Raw genomic sequence first — 20,600 nt, 5'->3', positions numbered from 1 at the left:
TACGTTTGGAGAAAAGAATATTGATTATGTAATTTAGAACGAAATTATTGTGCAAATGATGCTATTGCTGGGCAGTAAGTATTTTCAACAAGGCAAATTTGATCCGATTTTATTGAAATTTTTTTAGAAACCCACTAATTTTGGGCTATTGTTTTCAGATGTGATGTCAATTTTTTGCTAGCTATCTCTTATGCGCTTAATTCCAGAACCAGAACTCGACATTCTTGAACCCTTTTAGAGCTAGGTTAATTTTGCTCACAAATTTGAAAAGTATGACCCAAATTTAGTAGGATTACATACTTGGTTTATCAAAATTGGATAAAATTTGGATGTGATAGAGCAAAATTAAATTTTTTGGACTCTGATGACGTCATAAAGTTAAAAAATTCGATTTTTTTGATAACACAGGCAAATTTGAACCGATCTTATTGGAATTTTTTTTGAAACCCACTAATTTTGGGTTATTGTTTTCAGCTGTGATGTCAATTTTTCGCTAGCTATCCTTTATGTGCTTAATTTTGGAACCAGGACTCCACATTCTTGAACCCTTTTAGAGCTAGGTTAATTTTGATCACAAATTTGAAAAGTATGACCCAAATTTAGTAGGATTACATACTTGGTTTATCAAAATTGGATAAAATTAGGATGTGATAGAGCAAAATTAATTTTTTTGGATTCTGATGACGTCATAAAGTTAAAAAATTCGATTTTTTTTTATAACACAATCAAATTTGATCCCATCTTATTGGAATTTGTAAGTGTTTTTAGAGTTAACTTATATAACCTATTTCAAACTATTGTATTTTTACATACATTAATAGATTATTTTATTAACGAAGACATACGTTAGTAAAACTGATAAAGGATTTATTTTATATTCCACTTTTGCGCTAAGTTTATGAAGTCCTTTGATAGCAACCTGCGTTTATCTGGGTGGTATATTAAATATAAGAAGATAAGTTTAACAATATGTTAATTAAGAGATTCCTTTTGGTATTAAATAATAATTACCCATATTGTTTGAATATTTTGGCGTTAGTGTTGAGGTTTGTATATAGTATTTATTTAGGAAGATAGTCTCCACACTTTGTAACACTGTTTTTGACTAATCTTCATAACGATTGTATCTAATATATAATAGTGTTGTTATGATTTTAGTTTTTAGGATACCTTTGCATTAAACAAAGCGGATTTTAAATATTTTTCAAAAATATATATTTTGGAAAAATAAAAGAAACTCTATTAACCCGCCAGCACTGGCATTATGAGAATTGTACTTACGCTGTGGTCGAAACTATATGTGGTTGAATTTTTTCTACCTTCATAGAATTTTATCTATTTTCGAATTATGAATTTTTTCAGATTTTTTCAACCTATCTGGATTTTTTAAAATTATTTTTTTAAAGTACTTCAAAATTGGTGAAAATTTCTCTCATAACGAGGTAAAAGTGTAGAAAAATTTGGAATATTTCGGGCCTGCTCGTGTACTATCGTTACTTTAACATAAGTCGTATATTTTCGCTCTCAAACATCATTCAATAATCACGTAATCAAATTATTTTTAATTAGCTGGTGATTATAGAACATGGAATCATGAATGAGAACCTTCGATCACAACGCCCACATGATCGATTTTATTATTGTTATTTTATGCCTTACATATAAATATTATATTAGGGAATTAGGTGATAACTTTATATTTTAAAGGTTTAGGTATACCAACAGGAAGGTACTTCACCTTACATGGATATAATTAATGTAGGATTAACATAACCAATTTTATTAAATACTAATATGTTGAATATCTATCCTCTAGATATTTTGTATAAATGCTTTTAGATACTATTTATACAAATTATTAATATATTTTATAATTATTTTATATTATCAATAAATATTTTACAATTTCAAAGGGATTAGTAGATGTACAGGGCTTATGTAGGGTTCAAAAAAATTACTTTGCTAAATATGGGAAAGGCAATGTTGAAATGAAACTAAAAATGAACAGAACAATAAAACACATTTTTCGTAAAATAACCATTAAATCAAACACACAACATTTATCAGGATTGTTTTGAGAAATTAGGATCAAAAATATTTTCTAATTTTTTTCCAGACAAAGTTTTCTAAATTATGAGCAAACTTGAGATTTTAAATTTTTTACAAAAATTCATACCTTGAGAACAAAAAATTACACGGCTATAAAATAAATGCTCACCAAAAGTATTAAATTACATTATAACTACAAAAATATATAATATATTGTGTGCAAGTGATGCTTATAAATTTGATAATATAGATATCGCTCTTCAATCATCAATATTCTAATAAATAGTCGTCTCTGTTCATCAAATTATGGATCTTCGATGAACGTATAATTAAATTAAAATTTTGTTTTTATATCATCGGCAACCTTATATTTTGATGGTATTTATTATAAACTACAAGATTGTCTAAATATTTTAGATAGTTTTTTATCACACTAGATTTTTTGATATAGAAATATCCAATTGAAAAAGATAATCTATATGATTCATCATTTTTTCAGCCAACTTTGAACGATAAAATAATAATAAATATTGCAATGACCTAGGAATTTTTTGTGATTTTTGGAAACTCTATTAATCGAAAAATGTATTTATAAAGTTTTATTGAAATCCCTAGTATTATTCAATCCTTGCATATCTCTTTGAGTTCTTTGCTCTGTTATTGTTTTATAAAATGAATTAAATTTGCCTGAATAAAATTTTAATGTACTTATAGTATTATTATAACCATTATTGTGTTGTTAATATTTACGTCAAAATAAATATCTATTATTTTACTCGAAAATTAACTGTGCCACAAACCCTTTTTGGAAATATTACTATTTTCCGCATTACTATCATATACTTTTCATTATAAAATTTACATTAGTAATATAATTGACATTAATGTTTAATTACGCAAATTATATGCATTATAATTAAATAATAAATGAAACGACATAAATAGTTTTAAAATATTATGAACATTGTAATTATAATTATTAATAACTAGCTATTACCTACGGCTTCGCTCGCGTTTTTGTCCTCGAATAACTGGCAAAGATAATTAAAAAATAAATAAAAAATAATATGAATCAAACAGCGTAAAGGAGATTCAATTTATGGACATCTGTTCAATCTAGGATATCAGACATACTTGTCACAAAAAATTAATTTTGGGGTATGCGTGCAGCAGAATATTTAATGTATCAGCCACATAATCGGGCTCAATGTAATTTATTGTTTAATGAAAATTGAATCTATTCACCAATATCGCAGACACTTCTTTTTGTGGATATGTTTTCAAAACTAAAATATAAGTTAAAATAGGATTCTTTTAAATGTCTGCATGTTGTCAAAACAATCTGTATAAAATATAAAGCCATGTCAGTTAACAAGAACGAAGTACATAATAATGGTGGCTTACCATTTTAGGGTTTAAATATGTTACATAGAACTCATACAAGTATAGGTTGGTATATTGTACATTTGTTTTGTAAATGTAATAGACATATATATGCTGCAGGCATCTATACTTTAATTAGCCGTTTAATTAGTAGCCTAGGCTTTTTACTAAACGGAGCTTTTCAACCAACAGCCTGAAAAATTCAATTCAGCAATTCAATCATACAGCTAGCTCATAACTTTTTGCCACCTGGCGCTGAAACTCACACACTGTCAATATGACGTCGGCAAGCAAGAATACTATTGGTTTTTCTCACAGTTTGATTGCTTTAACGCAAAAAAAAGTACAATGGAAGTGTGTAGTGGCAAACACAGTAAACATAAATTGAATGACACGGTAAGTCGAGAGACAACAATAATAACATGCATTCGTAAGAGCAGGTAGATTGCGCCTTACAAAACAGGCAGGAGACGAGGTTGAACTAAGTGACCTGTTTGTGATGGAGTGGTTATTTAACTACACTCAAAAAGAACTTTTAATGCAAAACAACAGTTGAATTTTCTGTCTTTTGTCCGGTAGTTTGATATAAATACTCCCACTTTGCAACATCGTTTAGTTAAAAGGCTGGACTGTTAACTAATGGTCTAATTAAACTAGCTGACTGCAACATATATACAATATTAGAGCGACTGGAGTTAGTTATTCTTACTTATCAAACAAATACTTTAATTCTACGCCTATATTTTAGTTTTAAGAACACATCAAGTATTGTAATTTAAGTATATTTGTGTGTTAACAATTTATTTTGATTAAAATTATTATATCTCTCACAGTATTATACAAACATATGCGTATATTGTGCGTATACATTTACTCTGTATTATATGGGAGTTTCATAAAAGTTTGTGTCCGTTTAAGATAATGATCCTTTCGTAGAAGTCGGTCCTCGCTACGAAAATGACGCATATTTGATTTCATTGACATAAAATAATAGATTTCATTGACATAAAATTTTACACTGGCAAGTTACATTAGGGAGAATTTTTTTGCTATTATTAAAAGAAAATTGAACACACCATATACATATACATGATATATATCAAGGTATACTAAGTTTAGTCCCAAGTTTGTTATACCATCTATTAAAGAAATATATCAAGGTATACTAAATTTTTTATTTTATTATGAAAACATTAAAAAACATTATATTTTATTTATTAATAATTATAAATATAATTATTTAATATAATGACGTCGCAATCGTTCATTAAATTACCTAATCGTAATTGTTCATAAAATTATATAATTTTATGTAGGTTCAATTTTCTAGTTGAAATACATTTAATAAAAAAAAACCAATTGACTGGTTTCTATAAATATTTTATTATTTATCTCAAATTTTCTTGTATTCGTAGCACGTTTTTTTGCACACATCTTACTCATCAGATTTACATACCAACCAAAACCAACGACTGACTATAACACGTTGTCTGCTTATATTCCTTTAAGATTCTTTTTTATTTCATTTATACTATGGTCATGTTTCTAAGTTGTGATCACTAAATCGTCTCTTTATAATATAAAAATTTTTTAAATTAAGAAATAAAATATGAATTTAAGCTAGTAGGACTAATGTATCTTAAAATATATTAATCGCAAAGCCGGTGTACAACGATCTTTAACGATCACTTATTTTTTGTCATCGAAAGATAGTTTTGAAAACGCATAATTATTTTTTCTATACACACACCATCTGAACAAGTTTGGCAGTGAATATTATCCTTTTTTCTCTATTAATGTTTAAACCCATGAGATGTCTCTGATTTAAATTAATAAGTTGTTAAGAATCATGGCGACATCTCTGATTTAAATTATTAAGTTGTTAAGAATCATGGCGACATCTCTGATTTAAATTATTAAGTTGTTAAGAATCATGGCGACATCTCTGATTTAAATTGATAACTGATTCGTAAATTCTTATACATGCGCATGCACAAGAAAGTAGTTCTAATTATATTATTAATTAATTGAATTTTGTTAATTAATTCTAAATATTGTTTGTTGATAAATATTCTAACTATTAATTGTAAACTAAATAATCCTGTGAGGAATTATTTATCATACAATCATTAATTTCATGTCATACGATTATCAAAATGATGTATTAATGCGCCATAGCGGCCATTAATAGACAGATTGGTTTTGGTTTGAACAAGATATCCGCCATTAATGTTAAAAACGTCTCAGCGTCTTTTGACTATTTTTTCATCCTAATTATCGAACATTGTTCAACAAAATTGTGCAATTTTTTGTGTTATGTGCATTTATGGAATAGTTATCAAATAATAAAAAATCAGTGAAGTAATTCCTAGTTTAAAACAGAAACGTGAATTACTTGTGCAAAAATAAGGGATTCCTAGTTCCTAGAACGTGAATCACTTAAAACTAGTTCCCACACTAGCATCACTATATTATTCGGCGGTTGAGCTTGTGAAATACCAAGTAAATATCGTTTGATTACATATAAATAAACTATTGTTGAGCTTGTGAAATACCAAGTAAATATCGTTTGATTACATATAAATAAACTATTGTTGAGCTTGTGAAATACCAAGTAAATATCGTTTGATTACATATAAATAAACTATTGTTGAGCTTGTGAAATACCAAGTAAATATCGTTTGATTACATATAAATAAACTATTGTTGAGCTTGTGAAATACCAAGTAAATATCGTTTGATTACATATAAATAAACTATTGTTGTAAGCTTGTGAAATACCAAGTGATTGATAATTCGTCTTATATACTTTTTTGTATCAAAAACATAATTTTGAGGAGTTTTTTTTTTGCCCAGTTATCACTGGCATAATTTTTCTTCTCTTGGGGAATAAACATTAATTCATAAACCCAAAAATTAAGTGTTTCATTTATTTCACGAACAAACATTTTAATCATCTACATCACCATCAAGATCAAGAATCGAAAAAACACGGGAAGTATTCCCAGGAATAGTTTCCGACTAAACATTTTGGTGCCTCCTGTGAGGTGAATTCACACAATCTATGGAGTAATTCAGCACAAATTCGTCAACCCTTATTCAGTCAACTTCAATATCGTTGGATGTGAATTTATAAGTTAAGTTTTTTCTTTTTTTTTTATTATTTAATCAATTATTATAATTATTAATTATTCAAAAAAATCAAAATATTCATTCAACATATTAAACGGCATCTAATATTTTATTATAATGGATAATACAAATGTACCATTATCACGAAAACGTGAACTTATTTTACAGAGAATTCGAGAAATTCAAGATGCTCTAAAAAATGGAAAAATGACTATTTTAGTAGCTGAAATACGTTTTAAAAAATTAATTCCACTCTATGAATATTATGAAAACATTATTACTAATTCAGAATTAGATGACTCTAATGACGTAGAATTAACTAAACCAAATGAGAATGATCCATCTGCTGCTGATCTTTTACGACAAGAATACTTTAATCTAATGGGTGTTTTTGAAGCACATAATCAAACTAAAGAACATGAATTACTTAATTCAACCGTTCGTGCTTCCACTTCAACACAAGGGAATTTTTCCTTTGTTGAAACACAACGTCTTGCAAAACTTCCAACCACTGAATTGCCTAAATTTGACGGTAATTTTGAGAATTGGCTATCGTTTAAAAACACTTTTAAAGCACTCATAGATAGTCGAACTGATATTGATGATACTAACAAATTTTTATATCTTCGCGGATGTCTTACTGGCACGGCACGTAACAAGCTATCGCTTTATAATGCTAGCCCTGAAAATTATGAAAAAGCCTGGAAATTGTTAGAAGAAACGTATCAAAAAGAACGTGCATTAGTACTTAAACATTATGATGCTATTTTAAATATTTCTTCGATTTCTAAAGCTAATACTGAAAATCTAACTAAATTTATTGATGAGGCGCGTCAACACTTAAATGATTTGGAATCATTAAATGCTAGCCCAACCGGTGCATTTTTGGTAAGAATTTTGGAACTCAAATTACCTATGGATATTAGGGACAAATGGGAAGAGACCTTTGATGATGATAACACTCTCCCAGATTTCGATCTTTTTAGTAAATTTATAACCAAGACAGCTTTTAAACTCAGCGCGCGTAAAACTGATCAACAACAGAATAATAATAATAATCAATCATTCAAAAGAAAAGGTTCAGATCGTCACGGTAACGCTAACAAAATTCAAAAGAATGAAAATTCAACACAAGTATTCACTACTGTAGCTCGAATTCCTTGTCCTCACTGCAAAGGTCTTCACTCTTTGTACAAATGTTCAAATTTTAGATTATTATCTGTTGATCAAAGAGTAAAATTCGTTAAATCATCTCGTTTGTGTCCAAATTGTCTTCGATTGCATAAAGGAAATTGTAATTCCATTAAATGCAAAATTTGTAATAAATTTCATCACACTTTGTTACATTCTAACAAATCTCAGAATCAACAATCAACAATTCCCAATACAACTAATGCTAATAATTCTAATCTTGAAATTAACAATTCTCTAATAACAAACAAGGATTCAGCATGACTATCCCTACATAATTTTACTACTTATTTAAAATTACCACGATTTCAACTAATGATGAGTGCAATAATTCAAATGCGTGGTTCAAACGGTGATTTCATACAAGCTCGTGCTTTACTTGATACTTGCGCAACTGCTAACTTTGTAACTGAAAATTTTGCTTCTAAATTAAAATTACCAATGAAAATTTGTTCTATTCCAATTGGAGCAGTTAATGGAATGCAAACTTATTCTAAACATATGGTGCAAATATCTTGTAAATCTTTGGATAACAATTATCAAAAGTCATTATCATTTTTAACTGTTAATCAAATTTCGGACTTCAGTCCAAGTGAAACATTTCCTCGTAACATGATTCAGATTAAAAAGAATATCAAATTAGCTGATCCTCAATTTCATATTCCTCGAACGGTCGATGTTTTGATAGGATCCGGAACAACTTTATCTTTATTATCAATCGGTCAGATTAATCTTTCTCATGATGGTTGTGATTTAATTTTACAAAAAACACAACTTGGATGGGTTATAGCCGGAGGAATCAACAATAATAACAAAATAAAATCGGTATCTTGTAAACTTACTGATTTATCAAATCAATTAACTAAATTTTGGGTAATTGAAGATGTAGGTACAAAAAATTCTAAAACTTTAGATGATTCTATGAGTGAACAGTATTATCAACGTGATACTACTCGTAACTCAGACGGACGATACGTAGTAAAACTACCTTTCCGTGTTGAAAATGTTGATTTTGGGAATTCAAAGAGTAAGGCTTATAGACAATTCTTATCCTTGCAAAGAAGATTAAATTCTGACGCGAAACTTAAAACAGAGTATTGTAAGGTTATGCAAGAATATATTGATCTAGGTCATATGGTTCATGTATCAGATGGTCATTATCAAGGATATTATATGCCTCATCATACTGTTGTAAAGGCTTCTAGTACTACAACAAAAGTTCGTGTTGTCTTTAATGCCTCAGCCAAAACTGATAAAGGTATTTCTTTGAATGATGTATTATTAACTGGTCCTACTATTCAAGATACGTTATTTATTATTTTATTACGATTCAGAAGTTATGTTTACGCGATGACATCGGATATTGCTCAAATGTATCGACAGATATGTGTACATCCAAATCATTATAAATATCAACAAATATTTTATTACCATAATAATAAAATTAGCACTTATGAAATGAGAAGAGTTACATTTGGAGTCTCTTCCGCTCCGTTTTTAGCAACACGTACACTTCATAAACTTGCTGATGATGAATCTCATAACTTTCCTAAAGCTTCAAGGATATTGAAACGTGATTTCTATGTTGATAATTTATTAACTGGTGCTAATTCTTTGAATGAAATTCTTCAGTTACGTGATGAATTAATTCAACTAGTTAGAAAAGGAGGTTTTGAATTGAGACAATGGGCATCCAATCATAAACATGCTTTAGATAATTTTGATCAAAGGACACTAGATTTGGATTGTGCTATAAATGATGATCCAGTTTCTAAAACTCTAGGTGTAGCTTGGAATTCTCTTACGGATAGTTTTATTTTTACTGTCAATCCTATAGATCCTTTAAGTAAAATAACAAAACGTACAATTTTATCTAATATTGCAAAGATTTTTGATCCTATCGGTTTATTAGGTCCTATAGTTTTGGCTGCAAAAACTATAATACAAGCATGTTGGAAATCCAAAGTTCATTGGGATGAAGCTGTCCCACCACAATTACATTTACAATGGCTAAAATTTTCAGAACAATTACCTTACATTAAAGAATTTTCTATTGAACGTAATCTAATTATTCCAAATCCTATTAATATTGAATTACATGGTTTTTGTGATGCTAGTCAGGTTGGTTATGGCGCTTGTTTATATGTACGCTCAGTGGACCAAAAAGGACAAGTTGTTGTTAAGTTAGCTTGTTCAAAATCAAGAGTTGCACCACTTAAAGGAATAACAATTCCTAAATTAGAATTATGCGGTGCACAGTTACTTGCTCGGTTATATCGTGATACAATACCAGCCTTTGATTTTTCTGTTTCTCGAATAATATTTTGGTCTGATTCTACCATTGTACTTCAATGGCTTCAAAGATCACCTCATTCTCTTAAGGTATTTGAAGCCAATCGGGTTTCAGAAATTCAATCTCTAGGAGATAAAATTGAATGGAGACATGTTAGAACTAAAGATAATCCAGCCGATTGTTTGTCTAGAGGTCAGTTGCCCTTTGAGTTTTTTAATAATCAAATGTGGTTTGAAGGTCCAATATGGCTCTCTCAAGACCAAGAAAATTGGCCAGTATTAACACCAACAGTTTCTGATGATTTGCCTGGTATTCGAAAGAATGTTTGTTTACTTTCTATTCCTAATGATACCTTAGAACGTTTTTCTTCTTACACTAAACTCTTAAATATTTGTTCATATTGGCTCCGTTATCTTAAAAATAATCCATTTAAATATAAAGCTTTAAGTGTAGAGGAAAAATTACAAACAGAAATTAGAATTTTAAAAATAATTCAAAATGAACAATTTTCTGCTGAAATAGAACAATTAAAAGAAACTGGTGAGATCAAAAATTTACGTTTAAGAGGTCTTAATCCATTTATTGACGATAACGGTTTACTTAGAGTTGGTGGGCGTTTGAAACATGCTCCAATTTCATTTACTAAAAAACATCCAATATTATTGCCTTCGCATCATCATATCACTGATATAATTATACGAGAAATCCATAAACATAATTTTCATTCAGGCATACAAGGTACTTTATCCAATTTAAGACATAAATTTTGGATATTGGATGGTAAAAACCAGGTAAGACAAATTACACGCAATTGTATTGACTGTATAAAAAATCGACCTGTACCATTACATGGTAAAATGGCAGATTTACCTAGTTCTAGAGTCACTGAATCAACCCCATTTTCTCATGTAGGTGTTGATTATTTTGGACCATTGTTTATTAAAGAACGTAAATATAGAAATAGGACTACAATCAAGGTTTATGGTTGTGTCTTTATTTGTATGGCAACCAAAGCTGTACATATTGAAATTGCCAGTGATTTAACTTCTGATGGTTTTCTGGGTGCCTTTGGACGATTTATAGGTCGTCGAGGTATTCCTTCTCATGTATACTCAGATAATGGTACTAATTTTATTGGAGCAAATAATCAATTACGTGAATTATACAATTTATTCACATCTCAATCACACCAGGATTTAGTTAACCAATATGCAATACAGAAAAACATCATTTGGCATTTCAATCCCCCCCTTTCACCTCATTTTGGAGGTATTTGGGAGGCTGCTGTTAAATCATTTAAACATCATTTTAAAAGAGTAGTAAAAGATCAGCTGCTTACATTTGAACAATTAAATTCTCTAGCGATTCAAATTGAATCTATTCTTAATTCTCGTCCATTATGTTCTCTATCAAGTGATCCAAATGATCCTATTGCATTAACCCCCGCTCATTGTCTAATAGGACGCCCTCTCACAATGCTACCGGAAAATAATTTTTTGAGTGTTCCAGATAATCGTCTCAGTGCATGGCAGTTTATAACTAAAGCAAAACAAGATTTCTGGAATCGATGGTACCTAGAATATCTCCATGAATTACAAATACGACAAAAATGGCATTCATCAAAAGGTGAACTCAAACCAAATCAGGTGGTGCTACTTATGGATAAAAATCAACCATGTATGCGTTGGAATCTGGGTATCATCGTTGAAACTTTTCCTGGAGATGATGGCGTTGCTCGAGTCGCTTCTATCAAAACTACTCAAGGAATATTCAAAAGAAATATTACTCAAATATGTCCTTTACCTATTAATTGTTAATACTTAATTACTGTATTGTCTTGTTCAAAAAATTTCAAACTTGAAATTATTACATTAACATCTAGATATTATATTGCTCACTCACTCGCAACGGGGGGAGTGTGTTTAAACCCATGAGATGTCTCTGATTTAAATTAATAAGTTGTTAAGAATCATGGCGACATCTCTGATTTAAATTATTAAGTTGTTAAGAATCATGGCGACATCTCTGATTTAAATTGATAACTGATTCGTAAATTCTTATACATGCGCATGCACAAGAAAGTAGTTCTAATTATATTATTAATTAATTGAATTTTGTTAATTAATTCTAAATATTGTTTGTTGATAAATATTCTAACTATTAATTGTAAACTAAATAATCCTGTGAGGAATTATTTATCATACAATCATTAATTTCATGTCATACGATTATCAAAATGATGTATTAATGCGCCATAGCGGCCATTAATAGACAGATTGGTTTTGGTTTGAACAAGATATCCGCCATTAATGTTAAAAACGTCTCAGCGTCTTTTGACTATTTTTTCATCCTAATTATCGAACATTGTTCAACAAAATTGTGCAATTTTTTGTGTTATGTGCATTTATGGAATAGTTATCAAATAATAAAAAATCAGTGAAGTAATTCCTAGTTTAAAACAGAAACGTGAATTACTTGTGCAAAAATAAGGGATTCCTAGTTCCTAGAACGTGAATCACTTAAAACTAGTTCCCACACTAGCATCACTATATTATTCGGCGGTTGAGCTTGTGAAATACCAAGTAAATATCGTTTGATTACATATAAATAAACTATTGTTGAGCTTGTGAAATACCAAGTAAATATCGTTTGATTACATATAAATAAACTATTGTTGAGCTTGTGAAATACCAAGTAAATATCGTTTGATTACATATAAATAAACTATTGTTGAGCTTGTGAAATACCAAGTAAATATCGTTTGATTACATATAAATAAACTATTGTTGAGCTTGTGAAATACCAAGTAAATATCGTTTGATTACATATAAATAAACTATTGTTGTAAGCTTGTGAAATACCAAGTGATTGATAATTCGTCTTATATACTTTTTTGTATCAAAAACATAATTTTGAGGAGTTTTTTTTTTTGCCCAGTTATCACTGGCATAATTTTTCTTCTCTTGGGGAATAAACATTAATTCATAAACCCAAAAATTAAGTGTTTCATTTATTTCACGAACAAACATTTTAATCATCTACATCACCATCAAGATCAAGAATCGAAAAAACACGGGAAGTATTCCCAGGAATAGTTTCCGACTAAACAATTAACAACGTTAAAATTTTAAACACCTGATAATATAACCACAAATTAACCAAAACAATAAATATTCGATTCGACTCAGTATAAAAGCAACAAGACAAGAAAATAATAGTGCTTTATGTGCGTAGGTCACTAATCGTTATAAATTATGGAGATCAACTCACAACTGATCAATCAAATACTTGTAGTGTAGGTGAATTTAAATGAATAAAAAACGAAGCTACTTCGGTAAATGTCGTAGTTTGTCGTGTTGTAAAAGACACTGTCTTAAGTGTGTCATTATGAATAAACACATATAAACATTTAGGCTAGAATAGTTCGTGTCTTTCAGCAGCGTTAGTGCAGCGCAATGCGAAGTTACTTAAAATTCAATGTATGCCGTATAGAGTTACTTAATTATAGATTAATTTAATTATAGATGATACCCGTTAAGATTTTTGTTTATTGATAGTACTCGTACATAAATAATATGGGATATCAGTGTCTTTCTGATGTAACGTACGCCACTGATGTCTTCTATCTGTAAAAAATGTATTATTTTTTCAGTCACTAGCTGGCAGTATAATTATATCAAATATTATTTGCATGGTAAAACGTAAACAGAGACCTTTTAAATTGAATTTTATTAAAGAAAAACAATACAATCAGCACGTTAAGTTAGTTTGAATGTAAAAGCATTAAGGTTTTCTAGGAAGTACTTTAAATATTCTCTTTGATAACAAGAACAACTAACGTTTGTTTAATGGTGTAAATCTTACTTCTCTTGTATTTAAGAATCACCTACATTTATTTATAATAATATTTTATGTTGTTTACTTCATTGTAAATAAAATTAATAATATTAGAGTATTATAAAGTGTGTTTTGTATTTGTTGTATATATGGGAGAGTACTGTGACATGTAACAGTGGAAATAGGTTTTCCTCTTAGCAGAACTATACGTTGTATTTCCTTGAGAATTTATACGGTGTGTCGCATTTAAGATGAAGACACCCTCATATTTTTGGGATGATGGGTGGCAATTTTTGAGATACTTAAGCAAAATCTGATCGAGAATTTCAGCCTACTTCAAATTGATAAATAGGGGTCGATTCTAAATATTTTGGATTCGTTATTCTAGTTTCTAATAAAATATCTCAAAACATTAAGTTTTTTCGTAACATCCAAATGAACCGTTTTCATAAATTATCTCCAAAACTGAAAAATTTGATCTAGGGTGCTTAAAACATGAAATATTGCACTATTACTGTACTTTACCTGTATCAGGACTATCACAAACCCAAACCTAAATCTTTCAAGAAACTGTAGAGTGATGTACATTCTCTTTAAGGTACAAGACTTCATCTTATCTTAGAACTTTCGACATTGTTTGTATGATGTATTCTTCTACGTTTACATGTTATTCGTTAACATCATACACATTACATAACAGCAACAACATTTATGAGATTAACATATCACATTATTAAAATAATAACAACAATAATCATATTAATATTAGTTAGTTTTTGTGGTATCTGTGTTATTAATTACATAAATATATTAATTTAAATTATTGAAAAGCGTACTAAATTTTATAAACAATACACCATCAAAAGTCTTTCGATTATTAATATTATTTATAATACCAAGGCTTACACACTCTAATCGGCGTCATTGTAGCATTTCGGGACATTTCGGAACGCAAGCAATTTATTGATTTGTAAAAGAAAATTCTAATAAATATTCTTATCTATTGATTTGAATGTTAGTATTTTTCAGTTTTTGAAGTTTTTGACAATAAACATATACTGGAGTAAATCTAAGCAAAAAAAGGCTGTTATATGGATTAAAAGTTCGAGCAACGAAACTTTGGGGTTTTTCTTTTCACATCAAAATAAGTATTTTTTGAAATTTTTTACTTTCCCGGAGTGGTGCAACATGTTTAAAAAACAAAATGGCGTCAAAAATGAAATTTTTTTCAGAAATTTTATCATTTTTATTTTATATTCGCAAAAGGAGGCATCGGTGCATATCCAAATTTGGTTCGAGATCAGCGACCCCCAAAACCTCTTTATACGTCATAAAAATTTTGAATTTGCAAAAAATATGAAAGCGGGAGGGGAAGGGGTGGGTGTTGTAAAAAGTGCTATATTAATAAAAGCATCTAAAATTTTGGGTTACTTTAGCATTTTAAGCTATTTTGACCTCTTTTTAAAATCTTTTAAGACACATTTATTTCATACACCCCTTCCCCCTTACAGCGCGGGGGTTAAAACTTAAAAATTTTGCTTTAAACCATATAGACCTCTTTTAAAAATAGTTTTCTCATGCCAAAGCAAAAAACACCCCCCAAAGCCAGTCCATACACCCCCCAATCAATTATTTCCCTAAAGTGCTAAATTTTCCGTTTTTCGCAAAAATATGGATCAAGGAGTCATTTTACGGGTAAGCCACTTATTATAAAATCAAAAGATAATAAAAAATGCTACAATTTAAAAAAAAATTTAACCTCGTAGGACAAAATGGCATAAAATGGCAGCCATTTTAAACAATTTCCTAAATTGGAAATTTTGGCCGAACTATTTAACGGATTTCGCTAAAATTTTAACCGAAAGTTGTAAGTAATAAAACCTACTATTGACATTAGTTTCATTAAAATCAATCGAATATTTTTCAAGTTATAGTCAAATGAACTGTTTTACCATATGTAAATACATATATATATAACTGGGAGGGGAAGGGACGAAACCCCACCAAAAAATTATGAGGAGTAGTTCTTAACATGGACTACAAACCTACCAAATTTGGATATGCACCGATGCCTCCTTTTGCGAATATAAAATAAAAATGATAAAATTTCTGAAAAAAATTTCATTTTTGACGCCATTTTGTTTTTTAAACATGTTGCACCACTCCGGGAAAGTAAAAAATTTCAAAAAATACTTATTTTGATGTGAAAAGAAAAACCCCAAAGTTTCGTTGCTCGAACTTTTAATCCATACACAAGGCGTAATTTCACTCTACTAATAAGAAATTGTAAAACATCAACAGACATATAAAAAATAAATAATTCTATTCGAGTATATTATATTCGTTATACCATGTATATATGAAATATACATAGTATATTAAGTTTAGTCCCAAGTTTGTAACGCTTAAAAATAATGATGCTAAGAAAAAAATTTTGTCATAGGTGTTCGTAAAATCACCTAATTAGTCCATTTCCGGTTGTCCGTCCGTCTGTGGACACGATAACTCAAAAACGAAAAAAGATATCGTGCTGAAATTTTTACAGCGTACTCAGGACGTAAAAAGTGAGGTCAAGTTTGTAAATGAGCATCTTAGGTCAATTGGGTCTTGGTTCCGTAGGACCCATTTTGTAAACCGTTAGAGATAGAACAAAAGTTTAAATGTAAAAAATGTTCCTTATCAAAAATTAAACAACTTTTGTTTGAAACATTTTTTCGTAAACATCACTGTTTACCCGTGAGGGCGCCAATTAGGCGGAAGTTTTATAATATGTACTATACTTGATTAACAGTTATGTATGTGTCACATGTTTGTATGTGTAATGTGATAAAGAAATCAACACTGACTATGCATGGTATTTCAACAAATAACTCAGTCAATTGTTTGTTTTCACTTGTTCTTATATATTTTTAGAATATGCTCTAAAATATTTAATATATAATAATTTATTTATCAATTGTTTCTGATACATAGCTATAAAATAAAAATGATTGACATCTGCTTATTTTAAATTAATATTAGATATGTATTTATAGTTTGTTTTATTTGAATATAAAATATACAACAAAAAAACAATAAAATGCCAAATTTTTTCAAATAAATTTTTAATTTATTTTGATAGTAAAATCATTAAACATTCTAGTTTTTATCGTTGGCGATTATAAAGCACAGGCCATGTACTCGGTGTGTCACAAAAAATGCACGTGTTTTACCATTCTAACTGTTATAGGTATAACAATATATGTGAATTACATGTACTGTTACAGTAATATTATTTTGTGATGATTTCGACTAGAAATATCATATTTTTAAGGTGATTGTAAACCTACAAAATTGTAAAAAAATTTGGTTTATTGCACGGTACATACATATAAATCAAATGCATGCTTTGTAGTCAAGTAATGAGTTATTTTTAGCTTTACAATACCACGCAACTACAAAAATATATAATATATTGTGTGACAGTGATGCTTATAAATTTGATAATATAGATATCTCTTTTCAATCATCAATACTTTAACTATAGTCGTCTCTGTTCAACAAATGATGGATCTTCGATGAACTCATAATTAAATTAAAATTTTGTTTTTATATCATCGATAACCTTATATTTTGATTGTATTATTATAAACTAGAAGATTGTCTAAATATTTTAGATAGTTTTTTATCACACTCTTTAGATTTTTTGATATAGAAATATCCAATTGAAAAGGATAACCTATATGATTCATCATTTTTTCAGCCAACTTGAAACGATAAAATAATAAATAAAAACCTCGATGACCTAGAAATTTGTTGTGATTTTTGGAAACTGTGTTAATCAAAAACGAATTTATAAAGTTTTATTGAAATCCCTAGTATTATTCAATCCTTGCATATCTCCTTAATAATGTTTCATTTTCTTTTTTGTTGCAGAGGTTTACATAAAGGTTTATTATGTATACACAGCTACACATTACGCTGTATGACACTCAGCCAACGCAATCATTTTCATGAATTATATCGTGGTACATCAACAGTGATTAAAGAACTATGCAAAGAAGGACCATATCAAGAAGGTGAGTAATATAACCTATTTTTTGTTTGTTAAAATTTTATTTTAATTAAAAGTTATTTTAGTTTTCTAACCGATAAAAGAAAATAAATCTTTAAAATGTAGGTAAACGTCTGAATAAATCTTATTATGAGAAAAAAAAAAACTTTGAAAACAACATTTTTTATATAAAAGAATATTTATTAACAAAATTATACATACTTTTTTTGGTTTCCATTAACCTTCTTTATAAATTATTGAGACAACTACGAAAAAGTAAAGTAAATTTTTAATGAACTAGTCTAGCCCGCCTGCTTCGCTGGATGATATCAATTATACCCCCCTCCCCATGCATAACAGTCGAATCGAGCGGGTAACTGTTATCCTTGTTAATTTATTGCATGCGCAATATTATTGTAAGGTTTCATTAAAATTAATTCAGTAGTTTTCAAAATCGATCATGGAAGTGGGCGGGTAACTGCCAGTATCTTTATAAATTATATCCTATGTTTTATTCTGTCGTATGAGCTAGGTTATTCGAAATCGTTGTGTTGGAAAATGTAACCGCAAATTGACGAGCAGATTTGTGCTGCCTGTCAAATGTTCAAAATTTTTAATTACAAATGGCGAGTGTGGTTTTGACATCTATAGCTTCGAAAGCAAGCAATTATAGACTCATGTTTCACATATCATAATTATATCACAGAATACTATTTGTTTTTATTCTATAGACAAATAAATAAGCGATTTTGACGTAACTTATTAAATTTAAATAATCTCAAGGTCATTGAAAATAATAAAAGAAAATAATAAATTGGTAGAATAAATTAAAACTGAAGAAACATTAAGAAACATATTATTTGTCATATGACCTATTTTTATTTACAGAAAAAAATAAATTACAAAAAAATATTGAAAAATAAATGGTACAATATTTTTATGAATGTGTTTCCAAATTCTTTTACGTAAACCGTACAGTTTAGACAAAAAAGGACTGAAAAGTTTTATCCAAAATTGTACTATATCTACCGATTAAAGCTTATATGTACTCAATAAAATATCAGTAGACAAAGGATATCACGCAACGAATATTTAAGCAAATAAAATCTATGATAAATTGAAACAATAATATTGTTTAGACAACGATTGCATGTTAAGAAAAATTCATTGATTGATTTGATTAGAAAACTGATTTTCATCATAAAAATATAATAAACATTAAATAAACATAAAATATTTTCCTTCTTTTAGGGCAGTTGGCTAAAAAAAAAGTTCTTTAAGTGAGAAACAAGTTATAATATAAAGTATTCCGTATTTATTAAAGCTTAATCGTATTTATTTTAATAAGGTGGTCGTAATAAAGTGCGCAAAGTACAAAAATTTGAATTTTTTCTTAATATATAAAAAATATTTTTGTATTTTTTATGTTTTAAGCAAAAAAGTACTCTTGTAATTTTTTTCTCCAGACGTTTAATTTTCAATTATAACAGAATTGGTCTCAAAAGTACCTGGTGCTCAGAATAAACGGTTTCTCGTCGCCCCTTGGATTATTCGAGAAATTTGTTGTTATATAATCGGTCTAAACTCGATACACGAGCGTTTTTTCGATCGCTGAAAACGAATATCGTGACAGAATTGGTTTCAGAGGTACATGTGTGCAACGGTATCCCCGTCGCCTTCTGGAGTTTTCGAGAAATTTGTCGTATAATCAATCCAAACTCGTTACAAGGGGGTTTTGAGATCGCGTAGATTATCGTAAACCCCCGGCTTGTGACAGGTTAGGCTGACCAGTTGGGTTTTTTACACCCGATTAATCGGCTGGTCGGCCAAAGTTAGAGTCAGCACATCTCTAATCTCTACGTGTATTTACGTAAAATGGTCTATTTTGCAATTAGTATCAAGCAAGAAACGTAGTGGAGTTAGTTTGAAATACAGCGTCAAATTTTTGCTACGGAATACTACTACTCCCAATTTAAAAAGTATATATGTATGTTTAATGTATAAATATGAAGTTTACAATGATTGGTTGACTGCATATTACCTTACTATGGCACTAAGCTATAATAAGAAAACATAATCATAATCAATATTAAGAGATAATAAATACAAAAATATAATAATAAAATAAAATCACATGTATATCTAAGTCTAATGGGGCGGCTATAAACTATGTGCACTCCATAACTTCCATATGCACACTAGATCTTTATTCTTGGATATTGAATAACAATTTCTTAGCGTTTTATTGATAAATTATTGCAGCAAATTGTAACTCCATGCGATCATATTAAAACCAGAATCCCCATCTTCTAAATTCCACGTAATAAGGGCTATTTCTGATCCTAAATTAATGGTATAAAGTTAAATTATTTGCTCCAATAGTTTAGGATAAATTGTTTTTACTCTCGTTTTTAATTATACTGATAACAGAGACCACCAAAATCATTATTTCTAATATTATTTATCAAATTACATCCGTTGATTTCATGATCATGACCTCAAAGAAAGAAGGTTGGTTAAGAATAGGAATTTGTAGGCAGTGCGCTAGCAACCGATTTTGGTGGTAACTTTGCCAAAATCTGTATTTAACAAAATACAATTTCAGAAAACCTTCACGAGCATAGTTAATGCATTCTTACTCATATAACAACCTTTAACAGTTTAACCTTTCCACCTTAAAGC

General features: G+C 29.1%; 1 protein-coding gene across 1 annotated transcript in view; it reads left to right on the top strand.

Moving 5' to 3' along the window:
- LOC123296842 overlaps window positions 1-20,600 on the top strand; it is a 389,524-nt gene that overhangs the window by 321,127 nt on the left and 47,797 nt on the right. The window contains exon 3 of the mRNA XM_044878515.1: window positions 17,801-17,943. Within this exon, the coding sequence (XP_044734450.1) occupies window positions 17,801-17,943 (143 nt within the window). The remainder of the gene's footprint in view (window positions 1-17,800; window positions 17,944-20,600) is intronic.

The sequence above is a fragment of the Chrysoperla carnea genome, chromosome 3 (genome assembly GCF_905475395.1).
Source record: "Chrysoperla carnea chromosome 3, inChrCarn1.1, whole genome shotgun sequence".
Taxonomy (NCBI): Eukaryota; Metazoa; Arthropoda; class Insecta; order Neuroptera; family Chrysopidae; genus Chrysoperla; species Chrysoperla carnea.
This window is presented reverse-complemented; position numbering and strand designations above follow the sequence as displayed.